General features: G+C 40.0%; 1 protein-coding gene across 1 annotated transcript in view; it reads right to left on the bottom strand.

Annotated features, from left to right (window-relative positions):
- The window catches only part of Cfap95 (cilia and flagella associated protein 95), a 97,876-nt gene that overhangs the window by 36,425 nt on the left and 40,889 nt on the right, over positions 1-20,562 (bottom strand). The window contains exons 3-4 of the mRNA XM_052713059.1: positions 4,929-5,047; positions 3,985-4,053 (exon numbers count right to left, since the gene is read on the bottom strand). Coding sequence (XP_052569019.1) covers positions 3,985-4,053; positions 4,929-5,047 — 188 coding nt within the window. The remainder of the gene's footprint in view (positions 1-3,984; positions 4,054-4,928; positions 5,048-20,562) is intronic.

The following is a 20,562-nucleotide window of genomic DNA, read 5'->3' as shown; positions in this document are numbered from 1 at the left end:
TTTCACTGAAGTATTGTTACCAATTTATGAATAAATAGTGTTTTCTTCATATTGGTGCAAAGTGATATAGCAGCCATGGATTGAGTTATGAGAAAATGAAGTAAACAGTCTAGCACCATTACAACATAAATGGTGTTATCTAGAAATTAAGGTAACAATAGGTCCTAAATAGCAAGGCTATACCCACTTTCTAATTTTTTTCCTTAAGAGGTAACATGAAGTTTAAATTTACATTATGAATACAGCTTTACTTTTATAAGCTGAAGCACATTATTTTGGTCCATTGAGCAAACTCATTTTTATTCATTGCCTTTTAAAGTTGACATTTAACTTCCACAGCTGTACAGCTAGCAAACAGCACAAGAAATTTTAATATTCAAGAGAGTGGATTTCAAACTTCCACAGGATTCTACTGTGTGCCATCCTATAATTAATATACATTCACCGAGAGGAAGAATTACATATGGAATTAGTTGAAGAGGGTTGGAGTTGTATATATGTTTATTTCCTTGCTCATACTCACAAATCAAATTACACAAACAAGTAATTCTTGCAACTCAAAGGAGTAAGTATTGGTTTCTAAAAGATTTGTCTTCAAAAGCATTTACTAAAACTGAAAACACTTCGATCTACAGACCTTGAATCCTTAAATCAAGTAAGATAGGAATTTGACATTCCTCTTCCCTTATAATTTGCTGTTGAACATTAGAAATAAACAATTTGTAACCATGTTACTGCTACAGCATATCAGCCTCTCCACATCCCAGAACATATAGGGGATGGAGCCATGGCAGCCTTGCCCTTCAGAGTATGGAACTCAGCAAGAAAGACGGAGATCCAAATCATTACACGAAAAGATGAATGATGTTTAGACAAAAGAGGTTCACAGTGCTATGGATATCCAAAAGGAGGGACCTAACCAGGTCATGGGGATGGGGACACAGTGTAAAAAGGTCTTCAGGAAAAGATGATCTTTCAGGAGAGACTGCATGACTTCAGAATTGGGCTTAAACATGCACATCAATCCTGATTCTTCAAAGACTCTGTTAAAACTTTAGGAATATGCATATTCCTAAATACATAAATAAATGCATATATATCAATTATATATACATACATACACATATTATAGCAATTAATGAAAAAAGAGGCCATGAGTTTGAAAAAGAGCAAGGAGGGGTATATGGGAGGGTTTGGAGGAAGGAAAGGGAAGGGGAAAATGATGTAATTATATTATAATCTCAAAAAATAAAAACATACTTTAAAAACTTTATTTTTTAGAATATTTTAGAAATTAGAGCCCACAAGAACAGAGAGAGCAGAAGAAACAGGAGAAACAACCTTTAAGAGCTCAAAAGAAGAGGAACCTGGCTTGGAAAAGTTAATCTAAAATCAGCAAAAAGAGTTGGGAGGAAATATTTGCTTAGTGGTAAAATTCTAATCCCTGCCTCCCTCCCAAGTGACTGCAGAGCAACTGCCTCGTCCCTTCTCATCAGGAGACTCACTCACTGGAAAGGGTAAAAGAGAAAGTCCTTGGTCAACAACCTTATCCTGTGACTCTATCGGGTAGACTTAGGAATGATGTCCCAGCATGATTACCCTTGCCTTCAAGGACAAAGGCCTTTCACTCTTCAGCTGAAAGACTGGGAGCCTCCACTAGGATTCTGACCATGATGCTGCTAGGAAACAATGACCTGCATAGTCCCCTCCAGTGAAGCTCTATGTCAGAATGTCTCACGGGCTTTGAATCCTACCAGTGATCATGTCTATAAATGCCAAAGACTGATTACCAGCCTAGAAACATGTCTCCAGGATAGACAGACAACTCACAAGTGAAAAAAATGGAAAGAAAAAAAAGCATCTTGGAGAAAACAGAACACCTGCACAAAGAAAAAAAAATCAAGAAAAATAGTTATTAATATTCTAGATCTAAAAGAAAAAGATCCAGTGGGCGTGAACTTGGGAAACAAAAGGTGAATTCAAAAGAAAGGAAAGATGTTACAAAACAAAACATAGTAAGAGAGAGTTAAAAAAAAAAAAAAGCTAAGAAAATCAGAGGACCCAGACAAGCAACTCCATCTCCAAACAAAGGATTTGCAAACTAGAGTGCAGAAAAGGAGAGATAAATCACGAAATGCTCCTGACATTGGGCAAAGATATAGAGTAAAGCATCTAGCAGAGTGGACACGAGGCCCACATCTGTTACCATAGTGAGTCCTGTAATACGGAACCAGACACTTAGAATCTCATCATGCTCATGAGTCTATTTCCACATATTTATACATTATGAACATTGTGTCATCTTTAGAAAGATGAGTGGGTCAGAACTGTTTTTGCCATGACAATTCTTGCTAACCTCAAATAAGTACATTTTCTTTACCCATAAAAATATTTACGTCTTGCTTGCTGTATAGTGGATTCTCTTTGTTCACTGCCATGCTCTAGGACACAGCCACAAACACCAAATTAGCAAGTACTGAACCGTCAGGAGAGGAAAGGTGAGGCCAGATTCCTGCAAGCCTCCAGGGCTCAGGCGTGTTTTGGTTTTGGTTTCTGTAACACAAATTGCTAAGTGGTCTTATTAATAAAAAACCCAGAGACAGATACTAGAGTGAAAGCTGAAAGACCAAAGGAATAGAACAAGCCAGCCACAAGTTCTTACCACTAGGAAATCCTCAGCCCAAGAGAGCTGCTTCCTGTATACTCACACCTTATATAACTTTGTGTGTCCTGCTATCTTACTTCCTCTCTCTGCCCACCTACATCACTTCCTTTTTCTGCCCAGCTCTATCACTTCCTGTCTGTCTGTACAGACCTCCAGACCTCTATGGTTAACTAGTGCTGGGATTAAAGGTGTGTGCTGCCACGTCTGACTTTGTTCCCAGTGTGGTCTTGAACTCATAGAGATTCGGATGAATCTCTGCCTCCCGAATACTAGGATTAAAGGCGTATACTACCACTGCCTGACCTCTATGTTTAATATAATGACTGGCTTTGTCCTCTGATCAGGCAAACGTTATTTGTAAGAGCACAAATTAAATATCACCACAGGTTTCTTCTCATTTTGGTGGAGAAAGAACCTTACTGTCTAACCCAGATGGCCTCAAACATGCAATCCTCCTGCCTCTGCCTCACAACTGCCAAGATTACAGGTGTGAATGAAGTGCCTGTAAGCCTCTGGTTACATTTGACCAGCTGATCAACACACAACCTTATTTTCAGTGTCTCTGTTTAAAAAAGGCTTATTTAGAATATATTTGTGGTTCAGGTACCTTGAATTTAACCACCAATTATTCTGTAACTCTTGTGTGAATGAAGCTTCCTTAGTGCCTGGATTTTCTTCCCGCCAAAAGGCATGCCACAAGACACCTCTCCAGCTCTACATTTAGGCAGCATTTTTAATGAAACTGACAAAGAGCATGAAAGTTAGCAAAGCCTAATACTTAGCAATCTGTGAAAAGGACACATGTTCATAGCGTGAGAGCTGCAACAGCACAGAGATCATCTTTTATTACCTCAGCTACAAGTGTGTGCACAGGTGACACGATTATCTGCTCGTGCCACAGATGATTTTTTTTTATCTTATTTTATTTTATTTTTTTACAGTGCATGTTTATTTTTTGTTTCGGAAAAGGTCTCACTATGTAACCCAAGCTGGCCTAGAACTCACAACACCCTCACCGCAGCATCCCAAGTGCTGGCAATGTAAGCATGGGCCATGCTGCCATCATTTGAAGAGTGCAAAGGAATGTCAGAGGGTAGGCGAATTCACAAGTAAGCGCTTGTTGTGGTCATTATTGTTACTACCGTCATTATTGTCAATTGATGCTGTGACTCTTTATGGACAAAACGTCTGCTGTTATAGGAAAGTCCAAAACATCAGGTAAAGGGCATTTTGTTGACCTTGGGACACTCCTCACCCCAGCAAACAAAGCTGTTGAATCAACATTTTGTACAATCAGCAGCAGTTTGGGGACAACTTACGGTTTTCTCTGATCTGGTGGGGATCCCATAAAAACATGCCGAAAGCCTGTGGGAGGCAATTCAGGATCCCTGTAAGCAAGACAGTGTCTTTTAAGAACTACATCAGACTTCCACATTTGACATACCAAAGCCATTCAGAACTAATATGGAGCCAATGACTTTCAGAAAATTTTTTGAAGTTTGCAATATTTATATACTTCAAAAACTAAAATAAGCCAACAAGAGATCTTAATATTTTCATCATTACTTTGAGCATTTCCCAATAATTACAATATAAAACAAAGACTATTCTATGTACTTCTCTGGAGGGGTATTCTGCCTGGTGTAGGACAGCAGGTATGGCTACACATAGCTGCTACCCTCAAGAACTCTGTCTCTTTCTGGAGAAATACACATGAAGAGATACCTGCAATCCCCCATGAATCAGACTTAAAAATACCTGAATCAGACTGCAAGAACAGCAGAGACACTAAACTTGATCAGTGACAACTTTTCGAATTCTGACTGGCAAACGGTAGTTCTAGGCATGCTTCCTACTTTCTTCCTTCCAAACTTCAGAACAACCCTCTGACGTAAGTATTTAAATAATTCCCATTTTACACATGTACAGTCAGGACCATAGATGCCAAAGAACTTTGACAAATAAATTGTAGAAGTGAAGTTCAAACCCAAACAGTAAGAACCCTGAGCCAGAAAATTATACCAATAAAATGTGAGTTTTAGTTGAACCTTGAATAAGTAAAACCTTCATTGGCAAATGATTAAGGGTGAAGAATCCTTTTGTAAATAGGGTAGAGAATAAGCAGGAAGCAGAGACAGTTATGACCCAGTCCTAGCTGGAAAGTATTTGGCACGTAGCTGGAACATACTTGCCTCTTTCCTGTGCATATAAACCATTCCTGAAATGTGTGAATTCTACAAACAAAAGAAGAGACAATGAATACCTTTCCAAAATCCCAGGACATATTGTTTCCGCGTTTATCAAGGCCTTTTTCTTATTTTGCACCAAGTCTTTGTTTAAAAAAACTTGGGACATCTGTTCATGTGTTTCTGATACACAGGTCTGGGGAAATAGAAGCCACATGAAAGAAAAATTAATTAATCAACATCAATGTCAGGCACTAAAATATTTCCCTACTAAGGCATTTTCTGATTTTAATTACTGACTCCAGCTGACATTTCAAACATAAAAAGTAGCTCATAGCCACTGCCTATTTCATCATAAGTATCCAAAAATAGCAATATCTGTATGTTGTTGGGAAATAATAATTCTTTTCTCACATAAAATGGGAAGCATTCATTCAACTAGGTACTAATTCTTCCCAATTCCCCCTTCTTTAATCTTTTCAGGATTAGTATATTTTTTAACTTCCCTAAGAAAACCCTAAAGGATTTCAAGTTCTTCAAACATCATTGTCATCATTTTCAGCGTTATTACCAAAGGATAATTCAGTGGATTATCAATCAATTATTACTATGAAGGATCATCTGAAAATTAAAAGATATACTTAGACCATGTACAGAAGCATTGTGGGTAGTGTGGTGATATTTTATTTGTGCTCAAACAAATAAAACTTATCTCGGGATCAGAGGACAGAGCCAGCCACTAGATTAGACAAAGAGGCCAGACAGTGGTGGCACATACCCTTAATCTTATCACTTGGGAGGCAGAGATCCATCTCGATCTCTGTGAGTTCAAGGCCACACTGGAAACAGAGCCAGGCAATGCTGGCACACACCTTTAATCCCAGCATTTGAGATCTCATGTCTTTGCTTGGGAAGGACACACACCTTTAATCCCAGGAAATGATGGCAGGAAGCAGACAGGTATATAAGGCGTGAGGACCAGAAACTAAAGGCTTTTAGGCAGTTCAACTGAGACCCTCAGAGATGAGGACTCAGAGACTTTCAGTCTGAGGATTCCTAGAAACAGGATCAGCTGATGAACTGGCAAGGTCAGGTTGGCTGTGGCTTGTTCTGTTTCTCTGATCTTTCAGTTTTCACCACAATATCTGGCACTGGGTTTTGTTTTTTTTTATTAATAAGACCGTTTAGCAATTCATCTTACAGGGTAGCATCTATTGGACCTTAGGAATGGAAGTTGTTGTTCCTAAGAGCTGGAAGACTGTGGTGAGCTAAGGATTCAGTATTTTTACCACACAAACTTAGATGATCAGGACTCTGGAAGCCCAGAACAGTGGAGCAGAATGTATCACCAAGAAAATACATTATTTTCCTAACCCAGAAGACTAGATTTCCCAAGACAGCCAGTCGAACTCCAGAATACATTAGACCCCAAAGAATTTGTTTATAAAAATAATTTTTTAAGAAAACAGTGGGGGGAACCAATCTTAGGAAACTTGAAGTCTTTCACTGCAGGAGTATCATAGCTATAGACAAAGGTTTCGGTACAGTTAGGTTAGCTCAGGCTCTGCTGTGGCTACTCAAGGAAATTTTAATGTCTCTAGTCATGGTTCCCTGATTGAGGCCATGGCTGTCTGGATTCTTGGCTTCTCTGACCACTGATCTCAGAAGACCACAACCTCCTGAATCACATGGCCTCTCAACATCACGTTCCCTGCGCTGGTCCATAGGCCATTACCTTGGTTCTTCTTTTTTATCTTGCGTTTTTCTGCTCACAAATCAGGAGCAAGGAAAAGTAAATTGGGCCTTGTACATTGTAACAAAAAGAAGAAATATTTAAATGTCTCTTGGGAGGGGGATGAGTTAGAGGCCCTCCCCTTTGTTTAAAGGTATAAGATTTTAAAAATTAACTTTCCAACTTTCTGAAGGCTGTATGAAGCACAGGGATTTCCAGGAATAGAAAGTTTCAAGACTCCACACCAGAATTAGAACATAGAGATAAAGAAGCTGTCTGGCCACGGAGCCTACTCAAAGCCCCTGTGTAAGAGAGGCAAATTTAGGTCTTGCTTCTTCCTCTTCAATATTAGAATCTCACATTTCAGCTGGACTCATCAAGTTATATAGACGATGTTTTCCAGGCTCCCTTCACACTTAGATAAGGTGTACACTGCACTATGGAACATTAGTGGAAATCATTTATACAGCTTCCTGAGACAATCTTTTATAATCCTGTTCCTGCTACACAGAAGGTGAGCATTGTAATTGGTATCCAGCAGCCATTCTGGATCTTACCCAAGGAATGGCAGAGCAGAAAGCTATGAGGAAAGAGCTCTTGTGACCATCTGTGAAACTTCCATTCTAGTTCTGGTTTGCTATCCCCCAGACTTTTACATGAGAGAAGAAAAACCTTATGTGAACAGCCTCTGTTGATTTCTGGATTTGGAAGCTCATACCCAAATCTAATCCTAAACCATCTTAATGTGAAAATTGCTTTATAACCTGATATAAGCATGATTCATAAAAGCACTTCCATATGTTTAAAATTATATATATACATATATATGCATATATATACATATATGCTGTGGGATGTTCTGTATGTTAAATGTGTTGCTCTGATTGGTTAATAAATAAAACACTGATTGGCCAGTAGCCAGGCAGGAAGTATAGGCGGGACAAGGAGAGAGGAGAATTCTGGGAAGTGGAAGGCTGAGGCAGGAGACGCTGCCAGCTGCCGCCTTGAGTAACAACATGTAAGATACCGGTAAGCCATGAGCTATGTGGCAAAGTATAGATTTATAGAAATGGGTTAATTTAAGATAGAAGAACTAGATAACAAGAAGCCTGCCACAGCCATACAGTTTGTAAGCAATATAAGTCTCTGTGTGTTTACTTGGTTCCGTCTAAGTGGCTGCAGGACTGGTGGGTGAGAAAGAGTTGTCCTGACTGTGGGCTAGGCAGGACTGGAGAAAACTCCAGCTACATATATATGCTCACACTGGAGACTGGCAGTTTGGTACATGAGATAGCTAAATTAACACAACACAAACTCACAGGACAGTCCCTAAAATTTCTATTTGATTTGCATAATAAAGTCTAGCTTGAGTCAAGTGATAATACTTTTTAAAAATCAAATGTTTACAAGAAGCTCATTTCAAAACATCATAAATACTTCCTATTTTCTTGAGAGTCAATTCTTTTAAAGATCCCAATTTCTAAATTTCTAGAATAAACTCACCCATGTGTGCTGCATTTAAGAAAACCCAGTAGAGCCGGGCAGTGGTGGCGCACGCCTTTAATCCCAGCACTCGGGAGGCAGAGCCAGGCGGATCTCTGTGAGTTCGAGGCCAGCCTGGGCTACCAAGTGAGTCCCAGGAAAGGCGCAAAGCTACACAGAGAAACCCTGTCTCGAAAAACCAAAAAAAAAAAAAAAAAAAAGAAAACCCAGTAGATACAAAGTCTGCCTAACAGGTTAGAGGGAATGGGAAGATTCACTTAGAACTTCCCCACACATGACACTCGAGGGGAGCCAGCACCCTGCTCAGTGTGGCTCACACCCTGTGGCTCAGCTCATTTCAGAAGCTCCTCCATTGGTACTTTTTCTTGGTTCCTATAGGGCCTGGAAAAGCTGACTCCTCTGACTCCTCTGAAGGAAGTAAAATACTTGCCAAGTCAAGTTTTTCCCCCCTGATACCACATGCTGCTTCTGGAACTTTCTATCCTGTAGTCTTTTGGCAAGTATAAGTGAAATCCCAACCTACAGGGAACACTTAGGTTGCCTCGGTTATATCCTCCAGGCCCTCTTCTCAGATGTGCTCACTACCTTCACTCTCTTTCCAGATAAGTCCTCCAACCCCCAAATACTTCTAGCCAGTTCTCTTCAATTACTTGTTTATTTTCAAATACTCTGGGTGAATAAGAGACCAAAACACTGAGATCTAGTTATTGCCCAAATACTTTGCATGGTCTACAAGAGTAGCACGTCATCTCTGGAATAAAGATGAGATCTTAGCTCTTTAGTCACTAACAAAGAATGTTTTATTTAAGCCTGTTAAATAGCACTTATGAACAAGGATAAAGTTTTTTGCATCATTGCCAAAAATTCATCATCACTGTCATCATCAGATAATACCAAGACATTGTAAAACGTCCTCTATTTAAAAATCACCAGCTATTTCATTTCAGTATTCTCAGACTTCCTTTTAATCCTTCTGTAACTTCCAGGAGCCCTACCACCCACTCCACTTCCATTCCCTGTGGTCTCTGCCTCTTGGTGTGGACCCAGGATGCCATGAGTTCTTTCTTACCGCCCCTCTCAGCCTTGACTTCTAGCCCAACTCCATTCCTTTGTGTCACTTAAAGACCTGAAGAAACACTCTCCACCCACAGCCAATCATTGCACTTGCCTAGGATACAGGGTGAGCAATGGCAACCAAAGAACAGAACATTCACCCGACCAAGACAAGACCTGATAACTACATCAAGAAATACCACAAACATCCTAACTCCAGATGCTTACATCCCAGCACAAAAGCATACAAACATGAACAGCCAAGACAATATGGCTCTTGAAGAAGACAGCAACTCTACTGCCATAAGCTAAGAGAAAGGCAATTTAGCTGAAACACAAGACAAGTCCTTTAAAATAATAATTACAAGTATGTTCAAAGACTTCAGAGAGAATATGAATAAATGCCTTAATGAAGATCATGAAAACACAAACTGTTGAATGAAATAATGAAAACATTTCAAGACGTGAAAGTACATTTAACAAAGAAATAGAATCACTAAAGAAAACCCAAACTGAAATAAAAATGGAAATGAAAACCTTAGATGCCAAATAAAAACCTCAGAGATAAGCTCATCAGCACATTACAAGGCATGGAAGAGAGAATTTCAGGTGCTGGAAACAAGGTAGAAGAAGTCCAAGAAAATGTTAAGTCTAAAAAAATTCCAGGCACTAAACATGTAGGAAATCTGGGACACTATAAAAAAAAGACCAAACCTATGAATAATAGGGATAGAAGAAAGAGAAGAAACACAGGTTGAAGGCACAGAATATAGTTTTGAAAAATAGTTTCTCCAATCTACAGAAAGAAATGCCCTTCAAGGTACAAATGAATACCAAGCAGACGGGATGAGAAAAATTATTCCCTACAATACATAATAACTAAAGCACTAAATATTCAAAACAAAGAAAGGATATTGTGAAAGTGAATTTGGTCTAACACCTGACTTTTTGATGGAAACTTTGAATGCCAGAAGGGCCTGCACACATACTCTACAGAGACCACAGATGCCAGCTCAGACTACTCTATCCAGCAAAACTGTCAATCATAATAGCTGAAGAAAGAATAATATCCTATGATTATAAAAAAAAATTTAAGCAGGATTTATCTACAAATCCATCTCTACAGAAGTCACTAGAAGGAAAATTTTAGTCTGAAGAGGTTAACTACACTCAAGAGGACACAAGGAATAAATAATCCCAGAACAGCAAATCAAAAGAGGAGGGGGAAATCCATACCATGACAACAAAATAACAGGAATCAATAAATACAACTCATTAATAACTCAATATTAATGGTCTCAATTTCCCCAATAAAAAGACATGTACTAACAGACTGTATTAGAAAACAGGATCCATCTTTCTGATGATCAAAGAAAGATACTCAACCATCAAGGATGTACATCACCTCAAAGTAGAAAAAGGGAAAAAGGTATTCCAAGCAAATGGATCCAAGAGGCAAACAGGTGTCACCATTTTATATCTGGCAAAATAGAGTTCAATCCAAAACTACTCAGAAGAGATAAGGACAGACACTGCATAGTCATTAAAAAATTACCAAAGGATATTACAATTCAAAACATTTATGTTCATAACATAAGGACAGCCAAGCCTATAAAAGAAACACTACTACAGCTAAAACCACATACTGGTCTTCACACAGTGATGGTGGGGGACTTTAATACTCCACTCTCACCAGTGGACAGGTCATCCAGACAAAACCTAAACTGAGAAATACCAGAGTTAAATGATGGCATAAATCAACTGGATCTAACAGACATGGAGCATCCCACCCAGACACCAGAGAATATATTTTCTTTCCAGTCACTCATGAAGCTTTCTCCAAAATTGACCACATGTTTACACACAAAGAAAGGACCAACATATGAGAAAAATCTAATTAACTCTCTGCATCCTTTCTGACCACCATAAATTAAAGCTGGATAACAACAACAAAAGAAACAAAGGATACAAATTCATGGAAACTGAACAACTCACTACTGAAGGAAAACTGGCTCTAGACTGAAATCAAGAAGAAAATTACAAACATTTAGAACTAAATGAAAATCAAATGACAGGATACCCAAACCTATGGAACACAAGGAAGGCAGTTCTAAGAGGCCAGTTCACAGCACTAAAAGCCCACATAAAAGAACTGGAGAGATTTCATACTAGCCACTTAATGACTCACCTGAAGGTTCTAGAACAACAAGAGGAAATCATACCCAAAAAGAGTAGATGGAAAGAAATAATCAGACTCAGGGCTGAAATCAACGAACTAGAAAAAAACAAGCCAAAAAAAAAAAGAAAAGAAAGAAAGAATTTCTTTGTAAAAATTAACAAGATTGACAAATAATTAGCCAAATTAACCAAAAGACAAAGAGAGAAGATCCAAATTAATAAAATCAGAAATGAAAAGGGGTCATTGCAAAGAGACCGAGGAAATCCAGAGAATCACAAGGACATACTCTATTCATAATAGCTAGAAGTTGGGAACAGCCTACATACCCATCAACTGATGAATAGATGATGAAAATGTGATATGTGTATGCAAATGGAATATTATTTGGCCATTAAAGAAATAAAATTTACAGGCAAATGGATGGAGCTAAAAAGAGTTATCTTGAATGGGGTGACCCTGACCCCAAAAGACAATTATTGTATGTTTTCTCTTATATGTGGATGTTAACTTATATAAGCTTTCGATATGTGTGCTACAACCTGAATAACCACAGAGTCCAGGTACCTAGTAAGGGACTAGGTGGGAGGAGAGGATCTCCGTAGGAAGCAGAATTAAAATATGATGCTAGGGAGTCAAAAAGTTGAAACTAGAAAAGCAGGATTAAATAGGGAGGTGGGAGAGAAGGGTAAAGAAGGAAATATAGGGAGGAACAACTACCACTAAAGGCCATTTGAAAAAAATATGAACAACTACTATTGTGGAAGCTTCTTAGAACATATGCATATATGGAAAGAATCTTAATGGAGTCACCAAATAATAGGGAAGAAAATGCACCAACTAGAAATCTCAAGCCACCAAGTAAAACCTCCTGTTCCAGGAATGGGTTACAAGAGTTCCCATGGGACCCCAAACATCACAGATTATTGCCAAGTCTATTGGTTGCTCAGCAACTCATGGTAAGGCCCTAGTGCTGAAGACGACATGGATGTCATTGGACACAGAGAAACCAAGCTGGTGCCTAACTAGAAGCTTCACCCCTACTGACTAGCATTCATGGTACTGGAAGTCACTCTGCACACGACTGGAGGAAAAAGATGATCATCAACCCAGCTACAAACCCTAAGACCTACAACTGACCCGCCTGCAAGATATGCTCGTGAAACAGGGGTGCAAGTGTTATGGTAGTAACCAACAACCTTTTCATTGGATTTAAGGCTCAGTCTGTAAGATAAAAACCCATACTGCTAAAGGGGCCAAGAACCTGAGATTAGATAGGTCATGGGCCTAAAGGAAATTCTCTTACTATTATTCTCCTAACGGAACATAGCACTAAAATGATCCCTAATAACATACTGCTATACCCACAGAGCAATACCTTGCTCAGCCTACACCAGAGAAGCTTTTGCAGTAAATTAGAGCTAACACAGAGAGCCACAACCGGACAGTGTGAAGACAGTGACTTTGGAACACTCAGTCATAAATAGGATTTCTTCAGCAAAGCCCTCCCCTCAAGTCTGAGGGAGCTATAAAAGGCAGAAAGACTGTAAAAGCTAGAGGTGAGTCATGGATGACTTCAAGGAAAGCATGTCTTCTAGGCACAATAGGACTGATCTATATATGAATTCACAGAGACTGTAGCAGCATACCTAATACCCGAACAAGTTCAAGCCAGACAGGGTCCCAGTACCAAGAGAAGGAAATGGACACAGGGTCCCACCCTAACCAAGAAGCTATCTGCAACCAACACCTGCAGGAAAGGGAAAACTGATTTTCACCAGCAGAGTTTTACTAGGTATATTAACCACAGTTCAGGGCAGGTCTCACACCCAGGAGCAGTTGGCCAATGTAAAAATGCTATTTTTGTGAACTTTTTTCACTTTTCTGTACTTTGGCATTCTTTTGTCTTATTGGTCTTTTGCCTATTTGTATGGATTTTAGTTTTTGTGTTTCGTAGGGTTTATCTGCTTAATTTTTGTTTTTCTTGTTATTTTCATTTGTGTTCCTTGTGGCTTTTGTTTATTTGCTTGTTTGTTTTTGAGAGAGAGAGAGAGTACACAAAGTTGGATGGGGAGGGGAATGGGGTGGAAAAACATGATCAAAATATATTGAATGAAATATTTTTAATTAAAAAGAAGTTGAAAATGGAAAAATACAACCTGCTTCATCTATTTAAAAGAAAAAGAAGCCTTTAATTCTAATTCTCGGGAGGCAGAGGCAGGCAGATCTCTGTGAATTCAAGGCCAGCCTGATGTACAAAGCCAGTTCAGGACAGCCAAGGCTGAGTTAATCTAGAGATAGAAGCAGAGCCAGAAACCTTCTCTCAAGAAAACCAAGAAATCAAATAAATAAATAAATAAATAAATAAATAAATAAATAAATAGCAGGTCACCAGAAAGGTCATCTTTGTTTCTCAACCATTGTGCTGTCCTTGGAGACCCTGGCTCTGCTTCTATCTCTAGATTAACTCAGAATCCGAAGGACCTCAGGGAGATCCCCACAAATAAAACCAACATTATTTTGAACAGATAGGACTCTCAGAATACAATCAGAAAAAAAAAATTTCATCTTCCCTGCTATCTGTTCAAGGAAGCTTTTGTGGGTTTTTTGTTTGTTTGTTTTGTTCTATTTTGTTGTTTTCTTGATCCCTAAAAGAAATAAGTCCTGGGTAATCTCTATTTTGTTCTCTGATCATTCTGACATATACCAAAACCATTTCCTGTCATGAACTAGCCTTGGTTAAGTGGTTAAGAGTAGACCATCACAAAAGTGCCTTCCAGTTGTTGAGTTGTCTGGAGTGGGGGGAAGTGGAGCAGGTAGGAAAACAAAACGTCAGTCGGTCGCATCCTGTACTTCACCTTCCCATCCCCTTCTGCAGCCTTTTCTAGACCCAGAGTGATCTCTTTATCTTGATAGAGAAAAGCTTTGGCCTTACGTGAAATTCATCACTTTGATGTGATACTCTAATTATTGGAACACAACCAATAGGCTTTTTATGATCTGACCATAAAATTGATGGGACTTGCACCAGATATTATTTTACATATATACTGTGGAATTTTATTCAGCCATAAAGAAAAATGAAACTAGCAAGAAACTGGATGAAGCTGGAAAATATCGTATCAAGCAATGTTATCCAGGCTCAGAAAGACAAATGCCACGTGCTCTCTCTCATATACAGATTCTAGCCTACAGCTGTTAAATATTTATATCTAGGTGGGAGTAAATATGTAAAGGCCAGGAAACTAGAAAGGAGCCCATGAAATGATAAAGGAAAAAGGAAGAAGCTTTAAGGAAAGGGGTGGGATGGGAAGGCAACAGAACTAAGTGGGAAAGAGAGACAATGAGGTAAAGGGGAGCAGTGGAGAAAGGAGGCAGAGGAATGAGGAGACTTGGTGGACAGGCATAGAATTGACCAAAATCAAGTATGTATGAAAATGCCATGCCCAAATCTGTTATTTTTGGTTTTTTATTTGTTTGGACATTTTTATGTGTGTAAGTGTTTTGCTTACATGTTTGTCTGTGTACCATGTGTACACCTGGTGCCTGCGGAGGTCAGAAGCGGACAAAGAATCCCTTGGAACTTGAGTTCCAGGAAGTTGTGAACTGTCATGTGGGCACTGGGAATTGAACCTGGGTCCAGGAAGGGCTTTTAACCACTGAGCTGTCTCTCCAGCTGTTGCTTTATAAGCTAATTTTAAACAAATAAAATATTTAAATAATGAAAATAAATATTAGGGATTAATTATGACCTACTTTGGGTATTTGGGTAGACACAGACTCAATAATAGGAAGTAAGCTGAAGATGGAGCAACTGTGACTTGAATGTTTTAATTTAAATTTTCAAGAATTCCATATATGAGTACTATATTTATATTATTCCCAGCCTCCCCTCTCCCCTCTGTGGCTCCTCTCATGTCACCCCCCACCTCTCAAACTCATGATTTTATAAGCATAATGAAAAAGTACTTCCACAAAGCCGTATAAACAGGTGGTAGAGGCAAAAGACTACAGATATGTGCATGTTCCCTCATGTATGTATGTCTGTGACCACTAATAAAATGCAACCCTATACCTGCTTAAACAAACTGATATGCATTAAAGAAAAAAACTAGTTCATGCCTGTGCTAAATTAAGGCATGGTGACTGATGCAGAAATGGAGCATCAAAGGAGAGTGATGTGATCTACATGGTGTGTGCCCTGTTTTCATTCCTGTCCCAAATCCTTAGAAATTGCAGAGAAGATATTTGGCAGAAGAAATAAACCCACAGATGCAGCAGAAATCAGGCAAGGACCACTCAGTGGGCCAGAATGTATATAGAACTCCTCAAAGAGGAAAGGCAGATGCAGTTGTGCTGATGCTAGGGAAGACGAGCCAAAGGAGTTCCGGGGAGGATGCACAGAAGGCTGCCATCAACATTTAGGAGGATGCAGAGGCAGGAAACAAGAGCTGGCCCAGCTCAGCAGCCCACTGCCCAATGCCTTCCTTTGATAACAGCACTTCAAGTCACTTATCTGTAAGATTCTGGTTTGTGTGCTTCCTTCAGATATTTAGGCAGGAAGGACAAGAGGCATCTTATTGTAGGGTATTTGATCACACTGTGAAACCCCAAGTGTAGTGGGTAGCCATTCCAGCTTTGATCTGGAAGTTCCAAGCCCCATTGAGACTTCGGCAACTGTCACACCTACAAGGTGGGGCCAAGGGAAGCGCCTGGAGACCCGAGATCTGGATGGGCCAGTGCTCTCTCTGTTCCGGGACCCTGGACGGTGGAGGTGGACCAAGCAGAGCTCCAGAGAACACCGCTGGACTGCAATACACCTTCCCCAGACCCCGCGACCTACCTATCCCTTCATTTGTAAGTTACACCATTAAATAAATCTCCTTTTAACTACGTGGAGTGGCCTTAATTTCACCAATACCCAAGGCTATGTTAATAAAATCAATCATGGATCAGGCAGCAGAACCAGCAACTAGTTGACAAGAATTAGCCATAGAGAGTACAGAGGAGCCAGGAATATGGATAGGGAGATACACAGGAAGGAGTAGGAAGGGACTTGGAGTTTCACGGTCTTTTTTTATTTTTGGTTTGGAATGGCTGGAGAGACACTCTCCTGGTGGATCTCCAGTCAAAAAGGAAGGTAAGCTGGTTGCTGTTTGGCTTCTCTGAACTACAGGTATTCACCCCAACATCTGACTCCTGAGTCTTTATTGGTAAATAGAACAATAGGAACTTAGTTAAAAACAACACTTGGTACCCAATGTAGGGGGAAAGGCACCTTCTGATTGGTTTAATTAAGAGCTGAATGGCCAATAGCTGGGCAGGAGAGGATAGGCGGGACTTCTGGAGAGAGATAGGAACTCTGGGAAGAATCTGGGGCATGGAGAATTCGCCAGTGAGACATGGAGGAAGTTGGATGTACAGTGCTGAGGAGAGTCATGCAGCAGAACGTAGATTAATATAAATGGGTTAATTTAAGTTTTAAGAGCTAGTTGGGTGTCTGTAACTCCAGTTCCAGGGGATCCGACACCCTCACACAGACATGCATACAGGCAAAACATCAATGCACATAAAATAAAAATAAATCATTAAAAAAAAAATAAAAGAACTAGTTGGGAATAAGCCAAGCTTTCATCCTTAATAAGAAGTCTCTGTGTCATTATTTGGGAGCTGGCAGTCCAAAGAAATTCTAACTATAGTGTCTTTAAAGTCACACTGTCAATTACCATCTACTAAGTCAAAGGCAGATTTCTGAACTAACCAAGTGAGTTATACCAGAATGTCTGAGATCTGATATAATTATTCCCTCTTATTTCCCCTTTAGGGTCATTAACTTTCAATGCCATGTTTTCCACCAACATAGTTCATATTTAGGCATATTAGTTATTCTTTTTAAAATCTTTAATACTTTTTCAGACAAATACTAATTACATGAATTTATAGGCTGTGATGTTTCAACACATTGCATTGTACAATGACCAAATCTACATAATTATTATAGCCATTACTTCAAATGTTTACCATATCTTTAAAGACTGGCAAAACCTTCTCTTTTTATCTATTTCAAAATCCCATTGTTATGAACTATATAGCCTTGGTGCTGTGCAATACGACACCAGCACTCATTCACCCGACCTAACTGGCACCTGGTACTAGTTACTCACTCTCCCCACCCTCTCCCACTCCCACTTTTCCTCTCCAAACCTCTGATAACGAGTGCCTTATTCTCTCCTTCAACTTTATTCAATTCTACATACAAATAAGATCTTTAGTTCAAGGACAGTCACAAACCACTTCTTGTGAAGTGGCCTTTATCCAGTGGCTCCTACCTCAATGTCAAAGATGGCTCACCAAGTAAAAGTATGTGTGCACATGCTTATGTGTGTGCATGCACACACTAATAATAATAATAATAACAATAACAATAATGAGGATGATGCCTCAATACATAGTTATTTAATGTAGCCCTTCTTTCTTTCCTTCCTCACTTCCTTCCTTCCTCCCTTCCTTCCTTCGTTCCTTCCTTCCTTTCACAAATATGTATTGAATACAAACTATGTGTTGGGCACTGCTCTAGGAATTGGGGCTCTAACAGGAGCCCAAACAGACCAATGACCCTACATGTATAGAGCTTGTACTCTAGTAGAAACAGACAAAAGCTAAGTCTGAAATGTGGCTAGTGATCTGCAAAGAAACCCAAAGTGAGGACAGAGAATAGAGGGGTTCAGAGCCTGAGCCGCCCTTTTACAGGCAAATCTGTAACTGGTCATTGAGAAAACAGGACTTCTTCCTGGGAACAACTAGAAATCAAACGTCCTTCCTCCTCCAGCCGCTGCCCCTGCTCAGTCATTTGGAGGGGCTAGTCCTTTCTTGTGCTTGATGAAATATAAAACTAGCCCCAGGACTTTTCTGGTTACCTGCTCTGGCTGTTTCTTTCCCAAGAAGCATCTTGCTGGGTAGACTGAATGCTCAGTCCCTTATAAAAGGTCACATTTCGTTTAAAATTGAAGAACCTTTTTTCTTGGGCTCGCTTTGGCCTGATCTACTTCAGTGGAAACAGGAGGCACAATTGTCTTACTGCACTCTTGGAACTGGTCTCTACTCTCCGGACCCCTCTTGTCTGAGTGGGGGTGAGAGGTGCTGATGGAAGGGTATCGGGATGTGGGGCAGAAGAGAGGCAGACAGAAGAAGGGCAGGATGCAATCTGGAATGTCTATGTTTCACCATCCATTACTGACATTTATGAATATTCAAAGATGACCTTCTTTGGAATGCTCTGGTAGCTTTGAGATCCTTTCTGGGAAGAATAAAAGGTATATCTCATGATGCAGGATGACTCTGGCTGGATTTTAAAAGGCTGCTCCAAAGGTCATGAATTTGAGGTGGGGAGGAAACAGGAGTTAGAGGGGATGGAAATCATGCCAATGCAGTACTCCTGTGCAAAAATCCTGTAAAAAAAATGTAAATGAAGTAATATCCTACTTCAATCCCTGGAAATTCAGGTGTTCTTCCTCCCATCCCACCTGAGGACAGGCTCTGAAATGATCACATGTCATTTTTCCCTTCCTGTGGCACACATTTGATTCACAAAAGCCACTTCCTGCCCGAGGACATCCTTGCTCCACCCCTGGCAGTCATGTAGCCGGCTCTCTCCTTCTCTTCTGCTTCTTTGGGGAGATCATCAGAGCCTTGTGTCTGTAATTCCACACCATCCAAGGAGTTTTACAGATGTAACCTAGAGCACAAACTTATCCAAACTCTCAAACTCCTCTTTGGGCATCTTGGATCCCAAGCTTCTTGTACCATTCATGTGAATGGGGGCCTAATGGTACCAACTTATATGAGAGCCTTGTACATGTATGTTCATGCTTCACTTCAGTTTGTGAAACTTGTTTTGTTCTTAGAGCCTTAGCCAAAATATAGACAGAGTCCTGTTGGATACTCCTACAAATAAATGATGCCCACAGTAATCCCTACAGCCAGGGAATTCAAGCATACAGACTTTTAACTAGCTAAACAGAAATATTGTTGGACATAAGAAGCAACCACTCAGCAGAAATCTTGCAAAAAAAGGAAAATGCTAAGAAAGCATTCTGGGGGAGGGGGAACAGATGGGAAAGAGCTAGCCAGCATGTTCATACACATAACTTGAGGGACGGGGACAAAGCTGAAGCTCAGATGCAGGACATCAAAGTCCTAACATATAATGATACATTATATATGATAGATAGATAGATAGATAGATAGATAGATAGATAGATAGATAGATAGATGATAGATAGGAAGAAAGAAAGAGAGAGAGAGACATATACAGTGAAATGTGTATTATTTCAAGCAAGACTACAGAATGCAGGATGCATTGTATGGGGATCAACAAGCTAATGGACTCATTGTGGAGCAGTGTGGCAAATGCAAGTGGCAGCCTGGAAGTGCTGGGGATGCTGTGAATGTGTTGTTCTGATTGATGGATAAATAAAATCTTGATTGGCCAGTAGCCAGGCAGGGAGTATAGTGTAGGCAGGACAAGAGAGAGGAGAATTCTGGGAGGAAGAAGGCGAAGTGAGGGAGATGCTGCTAGCCACCACGAGGAGAAGCATGATGTAAGATACCAGTAAGCCACGAGCCATATGGCAAGGTATAGATTTATAGAAATGGGTTAATTTAAGATATAAGAACAGATAGCAAAAAGCCTGCCATGGCCATACAGGTTATAAGTAATATAAGTCTCTGTGTGTTTACTTGGGGAACGCGAGTGCGAGAGATTTGTCCTGACTGCCGGCAGGCCGGGACACTGGAAAATTTCAGCTACACTGGAAGAGTATCTTAGTGTTGGGAGCCATGCAAGGAGACTAACAGGCAGCATTGGAACTCATGGAACATGGCTGGGTGGTTGGCAAAGCCACGCCTGAGTGAGCCTTGGAGAGGCAAAGAGCCAAGGACTACATGTCCTGAGGACATCATGATGTTATTGAGCATAGCTCTGATTGCTGCCTTCATGGTTATCATATCCCTCATAATCTATGGGTTGTGTGAAAACTCTCAGGGGTTTCTGGCCCTTCACTGGGCAGTGTTACTGGTACTTATGATAATAGTGATCGACTTCTTCCAAGCATTGCTGCTGAAACAAATTAATGATTCAACCACCACCTTCAGAAAGAATTTAGATATGTAGAATTGTTAGTAAGGTTAGGTTAGGGTGTTTCTGTTGATGGCTTTGAGGTAGAAAATCTTGGGGAACAATTTAAAG

The sequence above is a fragment of the Peromyscus californicus genome, unplaced genomic scaffold, assembly GCF_007827085.1.
Source record: "Peromyscus californicus insignis strain IS unplaced genomic scaffold, ASM782708v3 Scaffold_4__1_contigs__length_199733344, whole genome shotgun sequence".
NCBI classification, from domain to species: Eukaryota; Metazoa; Chordata; class Mammalia; order Rodentia; family Cricetidae; genus Peromyscus; species Peromyscus californicus.
The sequence above is the reverse complement of the archived record's forward strand: the minus strand, read 5'-3'. Positions and strand labels throughout refer to the sequence as shown.